Source organism: Amia ocellicauda, chromosome 8 (genome assembly GCF_036373705.1).
Source record: "Amia ocellicauda isolate fAmiCal2 chromosome 8, fAmiCal2.hap1, whole genome shotgun sequence".
Lineage (NCBI taxonomy): Eukaryota > Metazoa > Chordata > Actinopteri > Amiiformes > Amiidae > Amia > Amia ocellicauda.
Window position 1 is genome coordinate 37,549,280 of NC_089857.1, and position 18,728 is coordinate 37,568,007.

General features: G+C 35.2%; 1 protein-coding gene across 3 annotated transcripts in view; it reads right to left on the reverse strand.

Moving 5' to 3' along the window:
• sema6a (sema domain, transmembrane domain (TM), and cytoplasmic domain, (semaphorin) 6A) overlaps window positions 1–18,728 on the reverse strand; it is a 71,785-nt gene that overhangs the window by 37,663 nt on the left and 15,394 nt on the right. For all 3 annotated transcript variants that reach the window (XM_066711304.1, XM_066711303.1, XM_066711305.1), the window contains exons 2-3: window positions 1,973–2,116; window positions 1,038–1,155 (exon numbers count right to left, since the gene is read on the reverse strand). In XM_066711304.1, the coding sequence (XP_066567401.1) occupies window positions 1,038–1,155; window positions 1,973–2,072 (218 nt within the window). In that variant the 5' untranslated portion in view covers window positions 2,073–2,116. The remainder of the gene's footprint in view (window positions 1–1,037; window positions 1,156–1,972; window positions 2,117–18,728) is intronic.

Here is an 18,728-nt window from a genome sequence, read left to right on the forward strand (position 1 = left end):
ACTTGTCGATGCTGCCTTTGACCTTATGCAAATCAGATGAACCATGTGAACCAAATCTGCAATTCTGGTTTGTAGGGTCATGACAACTCTGCTGTAGTGCACCTAATGAGTAGAAATGAATTGTGGGTTATACTTGAACAACCACTGGGAAAGCATCCCAGTAAACCCACTTCTCAGGAGTCCCTCGTTCAGATTGGTGCCAGCAACAGGCTACAATCCCACAGCAAAGCACAGCTGAACTCATCCAATATACTGGGTATGCACACTCCTACATTGCATGAGGCAAACAGCTGTGCCACAAAGTATTAATCCTCCCTAATATATTGCCAGCACTATGCATGTTTCAAGGCATTCTTTAAAAACTGGGGTATCGGCTTCCTTCATTCTTGTTGCTGGATACACAAAGTCATTTGGGTAATGTTGCTGTCAATAAATATGTTTAGCTGTAAATTAAAACATTTCATTTAAAGCACTCCTTCCAATGTGTCGGCTCTACATAAACTTGCAGTTGGATGGGCATGACTAGTGAGCGCGTGAGATGACCTCTCGAAGGTCATATAGTCATAAAAATCTCCTGCCCTCACGTTCAAACCTCATGACGACTTTATCCCTGCTTGACGTTGGAAAGACGGGAGAAGTGCTGTGTGGATTTCGCACAAACTAGAAACAATAAACATGAAAAGTTGCATCTCATACTCCTGCCTCAAAGCAATTTCAGACATAAAGCCATTAGGGCTGTAATGGCAGTGACATTTTAGAGGTAGAAGGAAATTAAACACTTAAATCACCCACATACAATGCTAGGGTTAAAATTGATGACTAGGCAGACACAGGGGAAAGAAATGCAATTTGTAACTGGAATTTAGCGAAGCGAGCAAAGGTTCAAATGCACACATGCGGTCGCCTTCCCCTTCCGCTCTCACCTTGTCGTGCAAGAAGGTTAAGCCTATCGGTATTGAGACCACAGTTAAGACTCCCCCCCAGCCCTTTCAGACAATCCCCTCCATCTGGGAGGATGTTAGTGCAACAGGACTGACCTAGCAGCGATGTAGAGCGTCCTGTTCATGATCAGAATCAGCTGGATATCCAGTTTATGCCTTTGTGTGTTGTTTCTCCCCGGTTTGTGACCAACAAAAGCTGGATATTGTTTTGTATCTGTGAAGGAAAGACAAAGGTTAACATGTTATCATCTATTTCACAGCATCATCTGGTCCATGTAAGAGAGAGAAATAGCTTCACATTGTATGCCACTATTCAGCACTGAGGCACGGAGAGTGGCTGGGGTTGCAGTCAAATCTATTTGCAAACACGATCCATTAATGTTTATTAGCTTTTGGTTTATGATACAATTACCATTTTAAAGAGGTATATGTATCGTGCATCGGTGTTACAATATGCACACAATTTTTATACAATAAACATGGGGCAGTAATACATTTAGTAGAAGTTTATTTCTATTCAACCATCAGCAAATTTATCTAAACATAAACCGATGCACATATTCATTTCATCAAAAGTTATAGGTTCCCTACCATTGATTTTGATTTCTTACTTCATATGATAACATAAAAACACAGACTCTGCAATTAACCAGGTATATTGTGTGCATGTATGTCGTATACAATCCCTATAATCTAGGACACTTTCTGTGTGGTACTCAATGTGCCTCAATTACACAAATTTCACTGTATACATTTGCATATCCCTTCAGCTTTGAGATAATTGTGTAATCTGCAATACATTTAACGTGCATGGAAATAAGGCATCCATCTACACAATGTTTTGAATACAATTTATTTTATGTATTAAAAATAAAGTAACACTGTATTTTAAATCATACACCTTGAGCAAAACATGCTTACTGGTGGAAAAAAAAAACACAAATAAGGTTTAATATAATGCATTTCAAGCTCACACAACCCTGTACAGACACACATACAGGCACATGCTTTGAACTGCCTGCTATACTTACAGTTGCCATGTGCAATACTGATTGGCTCAGAGTCTTCTGGGAATCCAGCCCCAGCAATATGTAGTAGTGTGAAATATAGCAGCAAGGCCTCAGACCTCATAGTAGCGCAGCTAGTTCCTTACTTGATTACTTCTTTACTTTAGCCTGAAAAACAAACAAACAAACAAACAACATTAATAGAGAATTCTCTGTTTCAATATCAAGCCCACTTATCAGAATGTTCCTTCTGTGATGTAAAATGCATATTGCATGGAAGTCAAGAACAAGTAAATGGAATAGCATGACAATATGCTTTTGGAACTCAATTTACAGACTTTGAATTGTAAACTGGAAGTTAAACTATAAAGTATGTGTATATACATTAAAATACTACTATTATTTCTACTACTGCTAATACTATACTACTACTAATGTCAGAATATTTACATTACAATATGCAATCACATCAATGTTTCCACAAACGTATATTCGAGAGGGCAACAAAACCCTCAATTCCTCACTCAAGGTGATTGTTTGATTTGTCATTTAATCAGATACAAATAGTTATTTCATGATTCTTTTTTTTAATTAAATCAAATATTGCAAAGCCACAGTGGTAGTCAATTTCTGTGGTTTGAAAATTGAAATGTGAAAATATTGCTTTAAAAAACAAATGCTTATAGGATAATAGGAATAGCCTGATGCTGTGCAGAAACAGGACTGTTGGAAGACGACTTTATACAAATTGAAATACATTTCAACCCAGTACACTGAATTCTAAGTAAATTAATAAATACAGCAAATTAACTTAAACGTTCATATTAGGCTCATTTTACATTAATCAGCCTCATTATGATTGTTTATTTGTACCATTAAAGGTGTGTAATAGGCAATACAGTCTTCAAATTATTTTAATTGAGATATGCTGCTACGGATAAGGCTACATGTCTAATACAGAAGCCCTGCTCTATTAAACTGCAGGGTTAGAAAACTATCTTCAGGCAGTGAAGAATGTCAGCTTACATGAATGATATTGAATTCCAAATAACAGGAAATTATTAACTTAAGCCTTGATGTTTCTTTACCCTAAAGCAAAGGTTTGCCATCATAACCCATTGATAAAGGCAAGATTAAGATGTCTATTATTGTGAAGTCCCCAGACGTGCTTCTTGTAGGAGTTTGGATTAGGTCACTCCGGGTTAAAAATCAAGTGCAGTAACGAATCAACACTGCTGTAAGATCTGAGTTCATAATAAATGAATAAATAAGAATAAATGAGAATAAAATAGCAACAATGTTATCACCAAGCTACTATATTGTTACTAAGACCATAACAACACCCATAATCAACCTTCTGATCTTTAAATTTGTGCTTAAGTTTAGCGCAGTTAAACATTAAACATGCTACATACAGGCTCTTATACTTAACTGCGACCGACAAAAACGAACTCCAGATCACTAGTATATAACCAACCATATTAGAAACAGAGAAAATAGTATGTATAAAAAATATTTTTCATTTTGTTGGCATCTTATTTACTATTCCCGAACTGTTAGTTTTCTTCAGTGAAAGTACTATAAAACGAATGTATCAGCATTATAAAAGAAACAAATAACAACAAAACTCCAGTAAATGGGTTTATTAATGAGAATGTTATTCCAATAATGACTTAAGAAATGACTTTGAAATGTAATCAAATCAAAACTTAAAACAGCAAAGAGGGAATTTGGGTTCATTTTCACTGTAAATGCCCACATTAATCAATATAAATATAATTTTACAAGTTGAATACAAAAAAAAACTGGATGTTATGTTTCACTACTTAAAAATAAAAAATAAATCAATACAGGAACATAAAAGATGATCATAACAAATGTTACATCAGAGGACCCTGCAGTGAGAAAAACAGACACCAGATATTAAATAGGCTGGTTTAGTGGAACCCATCAGCTCACGGAGAATAACATCACACTATATACCAAAAACATATTTGCCTTTTACACATGTCTATACCATCTGAGGTTTATACAGAAGATGCAAGTGCTTTCAGTATAATATGCTCAGCAGAGGAAAACAAATAAATCTCTCAGCTGAAAATTCAGCCAGGGCGAATGTTATCAATAATCCACCACACAAATGAGCAAATCTGCAAGAATTGAAGACACATAAAGGTCTCTTTTATTGCGGCAGTTGCTTTTAATTGAGTGCAACAGAGAATACTACATAGACTTATTGACAAATTTATGGCAGCGAACTGGAATGCTCTTTTGGGTAATTGGTAACAATGTAAACATCAGTGTAATGTCCTAAAAGTCAGATCATGATACTGTTTGTGAAAACAGCTTTTACCACTGAAAATAATTGTGTATACATGGATAAATACTCCTATTTTGCAATTTGTAGATGATGTGGAATTATGACCTTATAGTTATGCAGAACTAGAAGGAGCAAAACATTTTTATTGTAAAATGCTACTCAGTCACAGAATACGTGAATGCAAAATACGAAAATGCAGAATGAAAGATAATAAATCAACAGAAAGGCCTTACATTACATGTGCAAATAAAATATTCTAATTGTGATAGAATGTGTCACGTTTCTCCCTCTTCCGTCTTTAGTATTCCTGTCGAGATAATTACATACAATAAACATTACGTTACATTGTGGAGTAACAAGTAACAAGTGGAGTGACAGTATGTAACCATTTCAATTTCAAGCTTTCCTTGAAATTTCTCAGGTAAAACAGTAATTTAAGCAATTACTAAACACTACCGTAAGTGTTTTTTGTGTTGGGAGTGAAAATTGAAGCAGCTTAGCAATACCCTTTGAGGAATAAACAAAAGTGACATTTTCCGAACACTTTGTATAGGAAATTCAAAAGAGAAAGAACATGGCGAATGAGCATATTTCTTGGAAGTGTTTCCTCAAATGCAATATACGTAATTTTGTTCCAATTAATATAAAGCACACTTCTATTCCATCAATAAGTAATATGGGGAAGAAATATAGCAGTGAAAGAACTTAATCGATGCTGAATAAAAAAAGTGCAAATGCAACACTTCTTAATGCTAAGCAACAGCCGAACTGCAGATAATAAAGTGTTGGCTGAATACAAAGCATTCATGTAAGAATATATTTTAAGGTTTTTTAGGTAAACTAAATGTATTGAAAAATGTTATTTGAGGTTACATTGCAGCAGGCTTTAGAAATGATTACTAGGAGAAGCAATCCATAATACAGAGAGTATTTTACTAATGTATTACTCTTTATCATCAAAACTGACGGGTTTATTTATTTAATGCATTTCCTTTTACATTCCATCCCATCCATCTACATCATGGCAGTATGATAGATGCCTGTACCTTATAGAATTAACCACATAGTAACTTTGCCCTGATTAGGGGCTTTTGAGCTAAACATACACTAGGTACGTGATGGGTGACAGTCAAGCAATTAGCACTGACTATCTGTCCAGGCAACTGTAGAATTACTTCACTTCAAAACTGCAGTGAGGAATATGAACCTCTCAAAGTGGTGTGAAAATATGCGACCACGAATGGCATGTTCCAGCACAAAACCTCCATTCTTCAATAATCGCCTCTCCAGTACCTAACTTATAAGGGACCCATAGAACTAGGGATTTCTCCTTCCTTTAACGTGTTTAATTATCTGAAGCTTAGAGTGAACCTGTGATTTACAAATTTCTGGTTCGGAAAGGATTTGGATGAAGTATCCTGGAGAGAGTTCAATTACTGCAGATTTAACGACACAGGAGCTGTGGCGAACAAGGTGTTTATTAAACAATGACCAGCGTTCAAAGCTGTGATTTTACTAGGATTTCACCCTGTGCTGCAGGATGCTAAGTATTACATTAATGTAAAGCTCAAAACTATTCCCTGTAGACCATCAATCAAACCCGGGAACAATGTAAACAGAAGCACGATATAGAAAACTACAAAGACAATTACTGTAACACTAGCCTCTGTACAATTCGAAATCTTATTATTATTTTTTTTTTCCCTCCAACTATTATTTGGGCTTTCTTATAAGCTTGTCAATCAAAATCTCCTTATGAAAGCCCCCAACAGCTATCTTGCCGTGCACTTACCCCTTGGAAAATGAGGTATCTAACTCAAATTAGAAATCCTCAACACCATTGTCAATCGTAAAGGGTAAAAAAGCATTTTAACAGCAAGGTTTTTACTGCCCACGTGACTTTAGACTTTGGTTGCAAAGAGAACAATGTTCTGTACTGTTTATGAAGTCGTGTGTTTTCAGGTATTGCACAACCTTGAACTTCTCTTAAAAAAGACTTAATCCACAATATCAGATATGACATGACATTTTACTTCCTCTACACTTGGGTAAAATATTATTGAATATATGTGTTTATTCAGCAGTTCTGAAAGCCTTACATTAAGGTGTAATGAATGAAAGAAATCTACTGTAGGTACAGAGGATCTGAGACATTCTCTTATTTAGTTATGTTCATACTTTTTGGTAATGATATGCTTGATTGGAGACTTACATGCAAATCTCTATGGTTTGTGTGGAACTAAAATTGTTTGAGACTTCAACTGACGCAAGCAAAAGAAAAAAAATAAAGCTTTTACATCACACAGCTGGGAGGCCACATTTAATACACAGTGGAGTCTTTTTTAGACTGGAGCTGTACAGCTGGGGTGATGCAAGCAAGTGGCATAAGGGGTCCCAGAGATCAGACAGTGACTCATTATAGAGTTTGGAAGCAAATTGCAAGATCTTTAGGCATCTCTTCTTAACCTTCATATTAACAAGCTTCATTTTATTACCAGGGTTTGGTAACCTCTACTGTCTTCAGTTTTCAGAGGCACAAAGTAGCTTTGTTGTAAATAATAATTTACAGTATGTGGTCTTTTCCCCTCCAAAGATACAAATATAAAACAATATAACAAATACAGAACAATCCACAATCTCACACCTGATTAATAAGGTAAGGGATTTTCTGGCTGTGTATCTCAGAGGGAAAAACAGAAAAGACTTTTGTTTCCAGACTAATCTGCCTCAGAATGTAAATACACAAACATTGATAAATGGTAGGGGCAGGCGAAGGCATAAACAATCTGCTCAACATGACGGAGGAACAAGTATGCTAAGCTTTTAATGGGTTTAAGAGGGTAAACAAAAAAAGAAGGTGCTTAAAACAGCCATTCCTGTTCATTGGGAGTATAATGCAAGCCATAAATCAAGGAAAACACAAATGTCAAAGGTGATCTTTGGTAATCATGCAGCCTGGTTGAGACAGATACAAGACCAAAAGACGCAGACAGCTCCTCACAAGAAATGACGAGCGGGTAGAGGCGAATGTCAAATCTAAACGAGAATATACATGAGATTCAACAGTGCCACACCATCTCATATCTCTGAAAGTGGAGAGTGGCTAGCACTTCCCCCGGGGGCTTCCGGAACCTTACAGAATAAATGAACGCCTTAAATTGAAGAAACCCTCTGCTGACCTACAACGTGCATTTAATAACTATCCCTTTAATAGGATATTGTCCCTTATGGTCCAGGAAGCTAGATTGCTGAGGAACTATCCCTTAATATCCATGCCTCTGAAGGCCAATCAATTTTGTGCACAACCTTTCCTGTAAACAGTCAGCAGGGAGGCCAGGGACCACCTGTCCAGCACTTCACCTCATGAAGAGACAAATTTAAAAAAGTCAACTGACCTTACTATTATGTGGCATGCAATACTTTGTACCTGTCTTTTTTATTTTCATACTTCATGTTTTTAAATTTCAAATTTAATCCTACTAATGTAATTTGGTCGACTGAATACAGATCATAGTCCCGTGAAGTCTATTCATATCTTTATTTTATTCTTCCAATCAATTATTTTCAATATCCTCTTATCCAAGCCCATAGCTACTAATTAGTAATTAGCTGCTAAGATACTGAAACCAGGCACAGCTCTGTCTTCTCTTAGCAGTCAACATCTTTGTATAAATTGAGTATGGTCAATCTAATTAAACCTGTTGAATTTCTCTTTATTAACTTACTTTCAGTCAACACTGGCCTGTATTCAGAAAATATATATGCAAGAAATATGATTTTCCCTGAGCATTTGGGGAGGATAACTGTGGATTGGTGCTTTACCACTCTTATCTTTATACTGACAGCAGTGAACGTGGTTTGAGATGAATCTGTCTGATCCCTGTACGTTCCAGGACCATCTACGCAAGTTTCCATTTGGAAAATCAGAATCTTTTTTCTCCTTGCATTTAAGTTTCTCTCTCTCACTTGTCAATCTCTATCCCTGTCCTTCTTCTTATAATTTAAATTTAAATTTAAAAAGGGCTTTACTGACTGAACAAAATGCAATTTATTTCCCTCTCTCTCCTTTATTGTGTAAAAGGGGAGGTTAAATGTATTGGCTGGTGAACATGAGAATATTTAGAAAAATGAGACAGAAACTACACCATTCAACTAATAGGGATCTGTTTCCCTGTTGATGGGAGCACCTTTTAAGAAATCTTGCATTGAAGACATTGAATGTGACAGTAAAAGAGACAGACTCACATATATTGCTTCGTGCCATGTATTAAATGCTGGTTAGTCCATTACATCACCACTTGGGGCTGCCTTTGTATTTCATATAAATCAGATGATTTCATTAAAATAAATGATATAATAGGGAGATGATCTCGAATAGCTTCCTGTGTTATTCATTCAGCTTTATATTTCTGATTGACACACTGACTCTATCTTGTACTGCGTTTACACTGCAAGGACAGACCTACAGTGGTTGAATCCGACTGCCAGCATGATTCTCATCAACATTCTGTGCCGTGTTTAACCTGTAGACAGACCTAGGCCGTCATAGGTCCGACCTGCGCGTATACCTCCTCATTACAATACGTGCTGGATTCTGCCAGAATCACCACTAATGAAAAACAGGTTTTCTCCTCCACCAATGACAGAAGTAGACCAGAAAACAACAAACACCTTGGTAGTTCACAGCTGTTCTGTAGAGGTTATTTTGTATTCAGTGATTGTAAACACCATCAACCACCAAAAGCATCAAGAAAAGAGAGAGTGAGACCAAAACCAACTCAGGTCGGCACTGTGGCATAAACTTGGCTTGTTAAGATGACAGTACATTTCTTGTACACAATGAAAACTAAGGATTATAATCAATACACGCCGAGAACATAACATGTGGACACAAATAAAATTACTTTCCTTGTTTATAAATCGCAAATGTGTTTCAAAACTAATCGACCAATTTACATTCATTACTAGGATTGCAGTCCCTTAAAACCAATACATAAAATACATATTTAATACAAAATTGATCAAATTAACTCGAAAGCATTGTTAACAAGGTGGTTAGACAACATAAAAAAATATATTTACACAAGGCGTTTGCTATATGCTATATTACATGTGAAAAGAAAAATAATAACAACAGTTGATGATTTAAGATTTTTTTTTTCGAAAATGTCATAGATTTGCAAATTTTGTTTACTTCTTTGATGAGCTGCCTGCAGTGACGCACAGTTCACAGGGCTATGGTCTGACTGTAGTGTTTACACTGCCCTAGCTTGGCACAGAGCAGTAGGCCTATTGGAAAGCTGGATGACAATCTTCATAATAAATGCATACAAAAAACTGTTTAGTTGAGTAGGTTTACAATTTAATTTCAGCTTGAAATTCCTTTCGATACTGTTGTGTTGGTCATGCACTTTTAAGTCAAATTTTCGCATCCACAGTATTACAAAATATACATTTCCGGTTTAAATTAAAGCTTTTTTCCATCTTGCATGTAATTATGCCATAAAAAAGCTATACATTTTTTTATTTTTCCGTAACGTCCAAAGATGTAGTAATTAACAAACATACACACACACATGCTCAGACACACACAGATATAAATCAGTCTGACTAGCTGTGACCAGTCAAAGATTGCAAATGAGCCATAATGGTTTAAGGTTCCTTTGAGAAGTATGTCTGCTGCAGCTGACAATAATGGGCAATACTCAAAAACACACAAACAGACAGACACAAAGGGGATTGGATTTGAAGGGTCAGCATTAACCTTGTGACCCCAGACTACCGCACAGGCATGTTCTGATGGTGAACTGATACCATAATCTCTGAATAACCAATTTTGACATTTAAAATGCAACTTTAACATTAAATCTCCATATATGTCTTAAGGAAGTGGCATATTTAATTATTTTAGTAATTATATGTTTTTAGTAATTATATGTTTAAACAATATATCAGTTTTATCAAGGTACAAGTCTACTCATCTTACAGAGAAGAACAATCCTCTAAGCAGCAATAGCTCCTAACTATTACACTTCAGCCAGTGCTATTTTAGATGTTTTATAGCATTATAAAGCAGATGTAAGCTGTTGCCCCTCTTTTTCACCTCTCCGTGCATATTCCTAGTATAGATCATATACGTGACACGTCTCAATACCTTCTACCACATTTTCTTATATAGTTTTGCATTTATTTTTTATTGCACACTGTTGAATGTTTGTGATCAAACAACACATATATCTGACATACCAAACTTTATATTCAGTTGGATTATCCCATTTAAAATACATGCATAAATACATATGAATAAACATTAAACTAGTTTCTGAACGGTTTTGATGGAAAACAAGTTATTCCAAAAATAAATAAATAAAACGGTTAAATAGGTTTATTATATATATATATATATATATATATATATATATACACACACATACATACATACATACATACATACATACATACATACATACATATATCAGATATATTTAGTGATTTTACAAAAGTCCTTGATCATTGATCTCAAAAGAACCAGCATGCACAATATTCATTGGGCAGCAGCAGCTATGGGGCAGAATGTGTATACATACAGATCAGCAGAAAATTAGCATCAAAATATGCACACAGCTTGAATCCCCCCACAATCAACAGACTGGTGAGGCAGCTAAAGAGCATCCAGAGAATCACTCATCTTCATGGATGTGGTTCTACAGTGGGTGCACTGACATAACCTTAACGCTAAGCTGGAGTCAATGGGCAGAAGCCAACTTTCCATAAATATTCTTCCTATCTGTTTAAACAGTAAGAAAAATACATCTTTGGAAAACTGGGTATTGTAAGTGAGCTGACAAGCTCAGACTTCCTACAGTTAGGCAGTGATATCAGATGACAGCAAAGGGATTTGCTGATATTTGCATAAACCTCTTCATTTTGTGGGTACATTCATCTTTTGTTGCAGGACCTTCAGTCAATTTTCCTCAGATGTATATAGATCTGGAAAAGGTCCTTTAGGAACATTTCCACTATCATATACAAGACCAATGGTGAAAATGAAAATCGCCTTTCTTACATTTTCAATCACAAAATTATTTTGTTTTGTAAATGATACACATCAGCTGTGTGCCACATAAACACTTATCTGGTCAGTAATGTTCAGTAGTTGGTGAGTGTTATCCTTAAATACAACTTATGAAATAACTATGAATAACATTATTTCCATTAGTCAACACAATAATATACCATGTTGTAATCATCATAGTTACATTTCTTTGCAATGCAACTGTATACTTATAATTTACACCTGCATCTCTTAAGGATTTTTCTTTTTTCTTGTTTACATTTAAAGTTTCATTAATCTTTAAAAAAATAAACAAAAGTACATCCCAGAACTTTTATTAAGCCATATCGATTGGATTTATTTTATTTAATGCAAAACCTGAGATAAAATTTAAACCTGAAATAATATTTGCAAAGATTAATTTATTTTTAAACAAACCAATCTTACATTTGGTATGCATTAAAAGTAATAATATAAATATTCAATGCAACTTGGAACCTTTGGAAGCTGTCAAAGTACTCCAGACAGTGCTCAATGAGCCATGAAGACAGAACTGCCCTTTTAAACCCACAAAGGCCATGGACTCTCAAGGGTATGAATGAGGTTCAATAATAATGTGTAGAAAACTATGTTGTGGATATATATGATGCTCCTCTTCATAACAGACAGAGGACTGTAGGTCATATATCTTCCATTATAGCCCACATTAAGTTGAATCATTTTGAGTAAGAAAGAAAAAATATGCTTACGCAAAACATTTAATAAGACATGCGTGCCTGTAAGGACTTAAATTGTAATTTGAGTCTGTTACCGTCTCAACAGCAGCAGCTTCCTTAAAGATGTAATACTTATGTGGTTCTTATTGCTTGTAAGCTTTCACTTGTTTTTGATGTTTTCTTGATGTCTGTTGAGGTATTAGCTAGTGTCTAGTTCAGCCTAATATCAGTACTTTTGCTCTATTCATACACACAGGATAAATCTTTTTAACTTTTGATTGTATAGTTTTATGTTTGAGTAAGTCTAAATCAGGAATATGCACTTAATTATGTTTTAATTATATATTTTTGATGAGCAACATAAATTAGGAGTCCATTCAAAAAATACTTACTGAGCAGTTAATAGCAGGTTGTGTTCTGCTGAGCTGCATTTACTGTGTATACATTTGATGGTATAACTAATCATTACGTGAAAAGAAGGAATAAGAAGCAGTCTGTTCATGAATCTAACCTTGCTATGAGGATTGTACAAGAGTGGCACATTAAGCAGAAATTATAAACATTAATGGTAAACATATGTTGCTATCAAATAACAAGCAAGTCCCACTGAACTATCAGATTTTCTGCCTTCTGAAGAAGCTAATTACAAGCTGAATACATTTCATTTTCTTTAGTTGACTGTGTTTGTGCCTGCTGATAATTCCAGGTTCACTCTAGGGTCCTTATCTTTCCCCTGCATGTCAGCAGAGCAATACACAGCACTCTTCAGAACTTAAACTGTAGGTGGCTTGAGAAGATCCGCTTGACACTTTCTCATCAGGGTGTCATGAAGCATTAAATTATGACTCATTCCACTTCCGACCTTGTCAGAAACCACACATACAAAGCATCGCTGATTGTGACCACCAATTATTTCATTCATTTCATTTGTGTCCGTGCAATATTTTGAGAAACAGAACACTGAAACTCAAAATTAAAGTGATAAATAAAGTTAGCATAGCTGGAGGGATTTTAGAACAAGATAAAATCAACGCTATCCACCAAAAAACCTTTCGGTTTCCTGGATTTGTATTAAACCTTCTCCTCTGCCTCATGATTTACCTAGTAAAGCATTTACATTATTAAATAGTACATATGTGAGAACACACACTGGGGACAAGAGACACAGAGTCGTGACAATGCAGTATAATACAACGGTAATCAAAACTACAAGGGACAGTTCTTCAGTATTTTTGCACTAATACAATCAAGAGGAATTCTTCATATTTTATTATAACTGGAGAAACTAGGAAACAGTATACACCAACAACATACTAGTATGCACATCTAAGCAATGACTACAAGATTTCCTACTGGTCACAGGAAAAAAAATTACAAAATGAAGTCAAAAGCACTAATTCATAAATCATAACCATTTCCTCCAAATTCATGGGTGTGGACAATAAGTCGACTACATTCCAGTAGACATTAGGCCTACATCTGAAAAAAAAAAAGAAACACACACAAGAAATCCTTTAAATAGAAAAACAGAGGGGGGAAAGGATATGAATCTTTCCATCCTTTCTAGCCTGACAAAGGAAGTCAGAAATAATGTGTTTACTGGGAACTGGGAAACAGTCAGCACTCCTATTGTAAATGAAGCAGGACATGCAGAAGTAATACTTTGGATTTTTTTTTTTTGCAGCAAATCTTGAAAGTCAAGTTTCCAAATACTATTCTATGGCTGATACATCCTTTATTCACAATCTGCCAATTCTCCCACTCCATCGCCGCACATTGCCAAATACATAGATGTATAAACTATCAAAACAAGATGATTGTTGGTTCAACTACGAGCCCTGGATTGGTGTAGGATTACAGCATTATTCTTACAATTATACTTAATACATGAATTAAGTAGCACAACCGTCTGACAAGGGGAACACAAATCAATGTAATTGTGACTTATTATTACTACCACTACTATAATATAAACACCTTAATTTCTCTGTTTTAACATGTTTAGCGTATGCAGTGCTGGTTGATGTAAGTTTTCACACTAGCAATTGCTTCAGGGTGTTATACGAATGCAGCCAATGTTGTTCTGCATCATAAACACCTAATGTAGACATTTCTGAGAGGTGTCCTATCAGATTTAATTCTAAGCTTTTGAGAATCAATGCTGAAGAGCGAACTAAATGTCCTTTGCTTGCCTCAGATATTGTACCTGTGTAGGAGGGTTATCCATCTTAAAACATCATAGAACTCACCCTGCTAAGAAATGTCAGTTTTCATTGCTTGTCCAGTCAATATTGATTTACAAATGTAAATGTTTCTTTTCACTGCTTCAATTCCGAACACTTGATGCAATTAATTATTCCTGCTGTAAATAGCAATATCAGCATAATTAGTGGGTTTTGTTTTACCACCTGTGATGAATGTAACAATCATTGGTTCTTTAAAGGGTATTGTCTAGTCTGACAGAGAAACCAATCAAACTTTGAATTAATTAGGTGTGGTTCAAATGATCAGAGTCCACTTTATTTATGAACAACATTAAGTGGGAATTATCCATTCTTATGATGGTTGTCCCGGTTTATCATTTAGACATCTATGTTTATGTTTACCTGACATCTGGTTCTGGTAGGACTAAACACAAGGACATTACAAATCGTTTTGGCCCTATTCCTGTGGTATTGATTTCTTTATAGCACTGTGCTGTAGTTTAATATTTCTTGTGTTCTATTGACATTGCCACAGAAAGTGAGATCCTGCATATAACTTAGCATTGGTCTTCAATAACATTAAAACAAGCTGCTTTTTGAGCTGCCCTTCAGCCACTCTCATTATATACGATGGAAATTGATTGCTTAATGATCCTTATGATTCTTAATAAATGTCAGATTGTGTTTTGGATGGATTGGACATCTTTCCCTTCTTACAAAAAGGTGGAATGGTTTGTGTTTAGCATCTAATTAACCAAGGCTTTGTTTTTGGAATTTTTTTTCCCAATACTCTCAATGTATTGAAGAGTTTTACAACTAACTACATGGAAGTCTAAACTAAACCCCAACATTTAAAAATATATAAACATCTGGCAATTTCTAACCCAACGCTTCACTGGATAGTCACACATATACAATGTCTCAATAGTTTGGATTACATCCTTGGGAGAGAACCCTAATTTATCTTAACAGCAGGGAAATGTTAATCTTAAAATGGATGACAGTTGTTCAATAAGTAGTTCCCTAGATTGTGTCACTACGGTAGCTCACTGATTACCAACTTCTAATATTAGCCGTGCTGTGCAATTTTTCTAATGGAAGCGTTTCATTAATTCAGTCACTGATGCAAAAGATCACAAGCAAAAGGTTCCCAACCAGCAACCAAAGAATGACTCACTATGATACAAGTCTATCACCTTTTATCCACAATACAGAGCATGGGATTGGGGGGGGGGCGGACTTAAATAAATAAATACAATTATTGTGAAATGTATACCTTCATAAATCAATTAATATTACAAACTTATTAAGAAAATGCAAGGATGCTGAGACATTGGGTTCCAACCAGAGTGTATATTTAATGGGTCACAGGAATACAACGTCATTAATGCTGTTTAATCAGTCCACCCACTTACTGTTGTAGCTCATATAAGAGGCATTTTTATGGGGCAGCCATTAATTTAATCTCAAGGTAAGCCTGATCTGGACAATAAAATAACTGAATCTCTTTTCTAATCAACCAATAGGCCTAATACCAAACATTGTTTAGCAAATGATGCATACAATTGTAAAAATAGGACAGTGGATTATAAGATCATGTTATTATTTTGAGTGTTTTAAAATATTACAGGCTCATATACACGAGACCCTGAATACAAAATACGAACGTTCAACTCTGCTGTATATATCATGTTTATTAGAAACAGTTCTGATCAAAAAGTAAAAATGAAAGCACAAACATTATCACTATAACAGTTGCTGTCACTCAAGTCTCTAAATACATTGAATCTGCACATTGCATCAAGCTGTATACATGAAAAGAAATTGCACTGAAAAATAAGTGGGTCACATACAAAGTGAAAGATGCATATTCTGTGCTCACATCTTAAATTCATAACCCAGCACAAATAATCAAAAAATGTAATAGTTGATGCTTATTTAGCCAGAAATACTGCAAGTTAAGCGTGTTTATAACTGTTGAAATGGTTTTCATATTTTCTTTTCTTCTTGAAGACCTATATTTACCTTGGATTTCTGAGACTAGCACAAGATGATGTCATAAAAGAATGAAAACATTTACTTTTACTCATCTAAAATTTATTTCAGGTTTTAAGCTTTACATTTCCATTGATTGGTTCTAGAAACAAGAAGCTGTATTGTTGGCTAATTTGTTTTTACTTTCACACAATATGAACCAGCTAACACTTGGTATTTGGTAATCGAGGCCCCGAGTATCCTGCTGGGAAGATTGATTGATCATTAGACAATGTTTGGACTTTTTTTTTTTAATTAAACAAATGGAAACCCCTGACATGCTGACAGATGCTTTGCATCTCCCCTCAGAAACAACAGACATGAAGTGCTCTAACACTTTTTCATGTTCAAAAGAAAAATCATGTCCCTACAATTCACAGGTTTCAACTGGATATTATATGGATTTATTGTGCTGGAGTTTCAACATTATTTTCAGTGGATACAATTGTTCTAATGTGTTGCATAGCTTTGATTATTTATTTAATGCATATTAAATTGAACCAGAAGTAGGTTAACTGATAATGTTCCAGTTGATTATTTATGAAGTATTGACACCCTTAATTTGAAACTGTTATTCACTTATTCAACAATATAACTGCAGGCAAATGTACAGGGACCCTATTTTAACTTGGATCAAGGATTTAACTTGGATATCTTTGCTACTGCTATGTAGGTCTTCAATACAATTTTAAAATGCATACTTGACAAATCAGTATAGTTTAGTTACCAATATGTATTCAGATTATAGTATTAGTGAATAATATGGGAGCCAGTATTTTGTCTGTGAGTTTTATGCATACATACAGAACAATGAACGAATCTATCATTTAAATGACAATTTAGTAAGATGTGCCAGAGTGAGAGGGGGGGAAAATCAAAGGAACATTATTTATTACAAAAAATATTGACGTCTCCAATCCTGCACTGAACTATTACTTTCTTGGCGGCTTTATGGAATACAAACATTCTTCACAGTGACAGCAGTGAGATGTTACATATTAAAATCTGAAAGCTAGAGGAGATCTGTGAGAGCACAGTGCAGGCCCTTCTCCAGTGCTGGAGTCACTTAAACCTGTCAGAGTATATTCTGTAATGTTTGCTTTATGCAGGGATTATAGTTCGCTTCTGCAGTAAAACCCTGCCTGCCGAGAAATAAATACAAGATAAAAGGAAGCTTTGGACAACTTAAGAAACTATAACTAGACTTGAAGATGGGTTAAATTCGCAATCTTGAACTTCTAGAGGAAAAAAAGCCTTCGTGTTGGGAAAGGAAATGATTCTTCACACAAAGTTAGAGGGTTTGATAAATCAACAGAAAATTGTTATCTTTAAAAAAAAGATGTTCTGTCCAGCAGTAATTGCAGTAATTGTTTACTCTGTAGCTTAAAACACTTAAAGTAGATATCACGCTGACCTTCTAGCCACATGTTTATCTACACTAAGAGATTATTAAGCCTAAAGAAATAACCTATTCAATTAGTTTTAACTAAAGTGTACAGCAAATTACCGGGTCATTTCAACTGCCCATTTCAGACATTTTTTTAATTATATATATTTTAAAGAAGCAAGAAATGTCAAAGTTTATAAATATATGCAGAAAATACACACATTCAATGCCACCTGCAAAATTTGTCAGCAACCTTATCAGACTATGGGTATACTTGAACATAAATTGTGTGAATGGAGTGATATATCTCTCAGGAACCATACAAGCTCCATATCTGCTTATTTAAAACTGCTTAGGGCTTATTGTATATATAGGACCCTGCTGCAGTGACATATATAGTAATATATTATATTGGCCTGTATATAAATAAATACAAATTAAAATCATACACAGGGCATAGAACTTGTCCATATATCCATAGAGAGCCTCAAAATAAACACATAAAATAAAATGACTGTCAACAAACAGCCACTGCAATTTCACTTCCCACTTATAAATGTCTCACGCCTACGAGAAACGAATCTAACTAAATCTCTATCTAAATCTAGATCTCTCTTTGGAAAACTTACCATTCCTGTCCCAAAGCAGCAGCATTCACTTGTACAATGATATTCACAATGCATTTGAAATCTTCCTGTCAATGCCATTTACAATCAGACTGATATCACAGGCACTTTATGGTGGCCTTAATATGGGCTCCAGTTTTGATGGTGACACTTCACGCAAGTCAATTAGGCAAGAAAATCAGATCAAGGGAATTCGTACAGACTCCATCGCCACACACATCCTTTAGACAGAAGCACGCTCATGAAGACAACATCCACAAAGTGCGCACTGTTTCAGCAGACTGGCTCCAGAGCTTTGTCAATTACCATTACATCCACAGAAAACTCGATGGAGGTGTTTCTCATCTGGTTTTCTTATGTTTCTGGATGTCGAGCAATTGATGCTGCAGGAAAATATGATTCATGGGTAAGCTGAGTACTGTAAATTAACTCAATGCAA